Source organism: Giraffa tippelskirchi, chromosome X, assembly GCF_054371585.1.
Source record: "Giraffa tippelskirchi isolate mGirTip1 chromosome X, T2T-mGirTip1v1.2.pri, whole genome shotgun sequence".
NCBI classification, from domain to species: domain Eukaryota; kingdom Metazoa; phylum Chordata; class Mammalia; order Artiodactyla; family Giraffidae; genus Giraffa; species Giraffa tippelskirchi.
This window is the reverse complement of record NC_137289.1, coordinates 82,707,656-82,714,275: the sequence shown is the minus strand read 5'-3', so window position 1 is coordinate 82,714,275 and position 6,620 is coordinate 82,707,656. Positions and strand designations below refer to the sequence as shown.

The 6,620-nt window shown below is 39.4% G+C and overlaps 1 protein-coding gene across 2 annotated transcripts; it reads left to right on the top strand.

The window, feature by feature from the left end:
* Positions 1–525: 525 nt before the first annotated feature.
* COX7B (cytochrome c oxidase subunit 7B) lies at positions 526–5,177 on the top strand. Of its 2 annotated transcripts, none has more exons than XM_081563997.1 (3): positions 526–626; positions 3,608–3,679; positions 4,976–5,177. In XM_081563997.1, exons 1-3 carry the CDS (start codon positions 587–589, stop codon positions 5,098–5,100), a joined length of 237 nt encoding a protein of 78 aa, XP_081420123.1. In that variant the 5' UTR covers positions 526–586; the 3' UTR covers positions 5,101–5,177. The 2 variants fall into 2 exon arrangements, with proteins under 2 accessions (XP_081420123.1, XP_081420122.1); XM_081563996.1 differs by having other exon boundaries at positions 3,608–3,732.
* Positions 5,178–6,620: the final 1,443 nt, after the last annotated feature.

Below are 6,620 nucleotides of genomic sequence, written 5' to 3'. Positions count from 1 at the left end.
AAACAAAAAATTAAAGAAATAAAGGAAGTTTGGAGAGAACAGAAAGTACTGGCTAGTGTGGAGCGAGATACAAGCGCAAGCCTCTGAACACCATCTTGAAGTTGATGCCTTTGATGACTAGTCTAAGATTAATGTCTCAGTTCTCCTCTGCTGCTGCTGCTGCTAAGTCGCTTCAGTCGTGTCCGACTCTTAGCGACCCCATGGACTGTAGCCTACCAGGCTCCTCCATCCATCGGATTTTCCAGGCAAGAGTACTGGAGTGGGGTGCCATTGCCTTCTCCGAGTTCTCCTCTAAAGAGCCCTAAACCTGGCTTCAAGGCAAGCGATTTTCTCATTGTTCAATAAATACCCTGGTAAGTCATTTATAAAGCGTGAAACTACATTTCCCAAAAGGCGTGTATCTTTGCGTGCCGTAAAGAGGACAAATTCTATAGGTTTTTACAGGTCTCGCGAGAGATTTCATCAAATCTCTTTAAAGGGCGCAGCCGAGAGCCATTTTGTTTTTCAGGACTCTGCAAGGGTACTAGACGACGAATTGCTAGAAGCCAGCAGCTGTAGTCGCAGCCGTTTTGTGTTCAACCTCAGGATGTTTCCCTTGGCCAAAAACGCACTAAGTCGTCTCAGAGGTGAGCAAAAATTGGGAACAGATCATTTCCAAGCATCTTTTATCCATTTGTCCTCGTGGTCTCTCGTGCCCTTTCCTTCCATCTGCAGCCCGACCTTGTAATTCTAAAGGCTTGGTCTCCCACCTCACCCTAAGTAATTGGGAAGATGTCCTTAGCTTTCGCCTAATCGCACAGCGTTTCTGTTTGGGTTCCCAGCTCTCTGTTGCTGGAGTCATAACCCTGCTCTGCTTCATTTTTCGGTAGCCTACGATTTCAAGGGGGACACTTAGTGAACACTTCTTGTTCCTTAAGTAATTTCATAAGTTTTAGCTTTGAGGATACAGTTTACCCGCAATAGAGCTTCTTATCCGGTTCCTGGTTTCATTGCAGTGCTGCTGCCTGCTAAATGGTAGCACTTTAGCATTTATGTTCTTTGTGGATTATTAACTGAATAAGTGTGGTTGTTTTTATTCTTATCTAAAAGTTAGGTAAGTACAGGGAAATTTTGAAACCAGAGTTATGTATTGAGAATGCTCTAGATTGGAGAAGTAGAAGTCATTTGCATAGTTGATTTGCACTGAAGGTGACCTTGAGTAACGTGAGCAGTTTTACGATGAAAGTGACTTAAGCAATTACCATTTAGTTCTTTAGCTATCTTTTTATTTTCAGCTTAAAGTCATTAGAAGTATTAATAGATTGTGTACGAAACACTGAAGCACCTTTGCCAATAACGAAAAAATAGTTGCCTGACTGGCTGTTCATATTCCAAAAGCCACGTCTATTATCCCTTTCACTTTGGGCGAATAATTTAACGTCTCTGAACTTCATTTTCCTCTTTTGTAAAATAGGGGCTTAGTAAATATACCTACCTCATGGAGTTGTTGAGGTTTATATAAAATTATCAATAGGTGGTAACTGAACCGTTTTTTGTCACAGAGAAGAGGTCTAAAGAAATCCACTTGTGTAACATGAGTGTTGAGGTCATGAGGTGTTGCAGAACTGTTTGGTAATCTTATTTTCTTTGTCTTTTGAGAAGGTAGGGCCTTGGACCTCAGGGAAGGAGGTTTGGGGGTTCTTGCTTTCAATGCGGCATTCACATGCTCACTTTAAACTGCTCTAGAACAGAATATATTGTGAAACGTTGTAGATTTGCCCATTCGAAATGTAACCAAAGGTGACAAAAACCTGTAAGGCACTTAAGAAACCATTAAATGGTCAAATAACTCTAGAAATAACCCATTGTAGCACATAGAAGCCATTATATTCGTAAGTGCTAATGAATGGGCAACGTTGTTATTTCTTTAATACGATTTTCATTACATAGTCAAATACCTCTGAAACAATAAGGACCTGCTACTTAGATTGGAAAGGAAGAAAAAAAGCAGCTGGAAATAAAGCATTTTCTAGTCTTTGTTCTTTCCCAAACCCCCCAAGTGCCTCCAGAGGCAATTTGGAAACTCTTTACTAAAATAACAGTAATGGCAAAGTTTTAATGTTGTCATTCTGCTCAGAAGCTTAGCTCTACCAAAAAAGTGGCTTCACTTCATGTTACTAATGTATAGGGGCTTCCCAGGTAGCGCTAGTGATTAAGAACCTGCCTGCCAATGCAGGAGACATAAGAAACCTGCAGGTTCGATCCTCGGGTCGGGAAGATCCCTGGGAGGAGGGCATGGCAATCCACTCCAGTATTCTTGCCTGGAGAATCCAATGGACAGAGGAGCCTGGTGGGCTACAGTCCATAGGGTCACAGAGTCGGACACAATTGAAGCGAATTAGCACACATGCACTAATCTATACAACTTGTCCTTCAAACGTGACTGGTTTTATAGTACACTGGGTTTTCTGTCTCTGCTTTTTTCAGATTCCCTTTTCCCATATCTACATAACCAAATCCTACCTGCTATTCAAAGTGCTTAGCTAACATTTTACCTCCTTGTATTATAATGGTTTGTGTCTATGTATATAATAACCTTCTCTAGACTGGAAGTTACCTGAGAACAGCATCTATGTATTATACTTTTCCATATACCCTATTTCTTTTAGCCTGGCGCTGTATTCACTAGTCTTTTTTTTTTTTTTTTTTAATCAAGAGGGACTTCCCTGGCGGTCCAATCCACTGCAGGGGCCATGAGTTCCATCCATGGTCAGGGAACTAAGATTCTTCATGCCATGGAAGTGTGCCCCCCCCCAAGAATCAAGATTACAAATTTTGGGGGGCTTGGGGGTAACTTCAATTTGAAGTTCATTTTGAGTTTACCCTTTTATGTTGTAAGTTGTTGAGCTGCTGCTGCTGCTAAGTCGCTTCAGTCGTGTCTGACTCTGTGCGACCCCATAGACGGGATTCTCCAGGCAAGAATACTGGAGTGGGTTGCCACTGCTTTCTCCAGTGCATGAAAGTGAAAAGTGAAAGTGAAGTTGCTCAGTCGTGTCCAACTCTTAGCGACCCCATGGACTGCAGCCCACCAGGCTCCTCCATCCATGGGATTTTCCAGGCAAGAGTACTGGAGTGGGTTGCCATTGCCTTCTCCAAGTTGTTGAGCACTGCTGAGTAAACTTTTGTGAAAATCAAAATCATAAATACTCAGATTAATGAAGTAGGAGCCAAGCTCAAGGATTATACAAATACCAATTTATCATGGATGTTACTGATATCACTTGTTCTTTGTTTTACCCACTCAATATTGTATTGGGGAAAATTTCAGACATACTGAAAAGTTGAAATAATTGTCTAATGAACACCCACATACCCAGCATGTAGATTCTACAACTAACATTTTGCACTGTTATATCACATATTATCCATTTGTCAATTCATCTTATTTGTGAAGCATTTCAAAGTATGCAACTTTGCTTTTAGCTACAATGTTTTAACATCTTATTATACTGCGTAATGCTGTAGAGTAACTTCTTTGGCTTTCATAAGTGGCAATATCAATTACAGATGTTCTCTTTTCCTGATAATTGGTAGATATGCTCCTGTATTCTTTTTTTTTCTCTTTAAGTTCAAAGCATTCAGCAAGCATTGGCAAGGCAGATCCACCAGAAGCGGGCACCTGATTTCCATGACAAATACGGTAATGCTGTATTAGCTAGTGGAGCCACTTTCTGTGTTGCTGTATGGGTATATGTAAGTACTATTGACTGGTAATCTCTGTTTTAGATTTTTCTTATTGCCATTTAGTTTATTCAAAATGTTTTCACACAGTAGTGTACATTTCTAGTTAGGAGGGGCTTTAGAGATTTTCTAATGTAATTACCCACTCATTGCAGGAATTTTTCCTCAGCATTGAGCATTAGTTCATCATCTATTCTTAACATTTCCAATAACAAGTTACTTATGTATCAAAAGGCAGCCTTTTCCATATTGTGTAGCTGTTAAAAACACCTTATATTGAGTTAAAATCTGCCTCCTCCATATTTTACCCATCATTCCATTGCAACACAAATTCTGATCATATTTCCATGTATCAGCCATTAGATACTAGAAAATTTCTATGTTTCCTGGATCTTCTCTTTCATATTAAACATTCTTAGTTCTATCAGTCATTTTGTTGTATGGTTTCCGGGGTTTTCATCATCTTGGGTCACCTTTCTTTGCTTAGTCAGTCTTCTGCATTCTACCCTTGGAACTGAGTACAGTGTTTTTGTTGGATGAGATACAAAATGACTTGCTTTTAGTATTTTAGTTTTTTACATCTAACATTTACCAGTCACTGTACTTGCTGGTTCAAGTAGGAGTCTTGAAGTTATAATAAATATATAAATTGATTTTACAAGATATCCCTTGCCTTAATAATTAAAGACACTTTATTAATAGGCCTTTTTCATTCCTGTTTTGATCTTCCTGAAATCAGGTATGTTATTAAAATAACTGTGTACTTAATTAGAAGAATAAACAGATGTTGAACAAATGTGTTATCAGGGGCATTTTTGGAGGTGAGGTGCTCTTTGATGAAGGGATATTACAAATGTCCTCCTTGGCAGTACTTAGGTAGTTGTGGTTGAGTGAAACAATATTTTGAGGAGGTAGTATAGAAATGGAAATATCAATATGAATTAATTAAAAATTTTAAAAATGTACTTGCTCAGTCATGCTAGCTACATCTTAGTTGCTCACTAGCCATATGTGGCTAGTGGCTACTGTATTGGACAGTGCAGATACAGAACATTTCTGTCATCTCTGGAAGTTCTATTGAACAGCACTACCCTAGAGAATTAGAACAGCAATTAGGTTTGGCCTACATGGAGGGCACTGTGTGTTTTTAACCTATAGAGCAGAATACCTTTGCCACTTTAGGAAATAATCTCCAAGGGAGCATGGACTCTGATTTAAACATAACTGATAACTGATAGCATTTTAATTCTTACAGATGGCAACACAAATTGGAATAGAGTGGAACCCATCGCCTGTTGGCAGAGTCACCCCAAAGGAATGGAGAGAACAGTAATCATCCCAGCTGATTTAATACTGAATTGCTTCAAAATCAACTCATAATTGATGCCAAGTAAAAGTACTATGTACCCATTAAAATATGGTATGTTTGAAGAAATAAAGTATACTTGAAACCTTCATTGTAGGTTTGTTTGTTTCTTTTGTAAATGAAACCAAGCTCGATTGCTTTTATTTATTTAACCTTTGTGTTAATATTAAGGTCAAAACACTGTGCCATTTTTTTAATGCCCTATGCTGCCTCCTTCCTGCTGACATGAGCCTGAGCTGGAGGCCAGGCAGATGTACCTCTGTGTGCAGGTGAGTGAGGGGCCAGGGCAGTGGGGTTTGTACAACTTCTTGAATAGCTTTTCTGTCTTAGGTAGTTTGAAAGGAAAGTTTGGATATCACCTGGAAGTCAACTTTATGGTAGGCTGAAATTATAGTTCATGAATAACTTATCACAGAGTTACTTTAGGTCATTTTTGAGTTTAAAATTTGGTGTCCATATCTTGGTTATATCTACTTTTCAGTCTCGTTTATGTTTATATTTGGAATTGCCATTAAGTCCTTTTAACTCCTGCCAAGAGAACATAAGTTGTCACCAGATCCATGAGAAAACGTCCTATCAAATGAACTCCTAAGATGTCTGAAGACTAGCTAGCTCCTTGGCTCCCTTGGTACATTTATCTTAATAACCTTTTCAGCATATTTATTTGAGATGTTTATGATATTATTGAAGAATCTGTGAGATGTGGTTTTACTTTCGCTTACCTATTAGTGACCTCTGCTGTTGGCTTTCTGTAAGTATATCAACTTCTGGATTTGTGGATTGTCCTGAATTCATTGTTGTCAGGATACATTTTAACAGGAGGCTTCCTGTGTGCTGTTTTCAGTCTTGCATGAATTCTATGTTCCTTACCAGCACCTGAATACAGGTGCCAGAGAGCTGGCAAGCCGGCTTTCAGGAATAATAGAAATTCATGTATCTCATTCGTATGGAAATTCCATATGGTGAACAGCAGCCATTTACAACTCTTCCCTTCCTATATGTAAAGTAAGTTTTACAACCCCCTCTAATGAGAATGATTCTAGCCTCTGGCTTTCTGGATGACTTGTTAGAGTTTTGATCTCTGTCTCTGCTAAAAAGGGCTATCTTGTAGGAGAGTATATATATGCCCACAATATGTTGAATAAACGCCTTTGTTCTTCAGAGCACTGGTCTCCGTGTCTCTTTCTCTCCCCTCCCCCTTCCTCTGTCCCCTTCATGTGGCTCAGCCTCTTTTCTTCCTTTCACTTTTTTATCAGTCGACTCTGTACCGCTAAGTTCCGGTCCATTAAAGGACCACAACAATTGGCGCACCAGAACAGGGACTTGGGATACGGCAGGTCGGGCAGAGTGACACCGGAAAGCTTATTGAAGCTGGTAAGTACTAAAGACATGGGTATAACGGCGAGCCTATTGAGGCTGGTAAATATTAAGGACGTAAATATAACTGCGGGAAATCCCAATCACTTTTTTACTTTACTTTATCATTTATTTAAAGCTCAGGGATTTTTAGTTTTACGCCAGGAAATAGAGACTG

Excerpts from the sequence above, each read along its gene's own strand:
- COX7B (XM_081563996.1), top strand. The coding sequence starts at position 587 with ATGTTTCCCTTGGCCAAAAACGCACTAAGTCGTCTCAGAG. Across the intron at positions 627-3,607 it reads CGCACTAAGTCGTCTCAGAG|TTCAAAGCATTCAGCAAGCA; the intron begins GTGAGCAAAAAT and ends TTTCTCTTTAAG. Across the intron at positions 3,733-4,975 it reads GTGTTGCTGTATGGGTATAT|ATGGCAACACAAATTGGAAT; the intron begins GTAAGTACTATT and ends TAATTCTTACAG.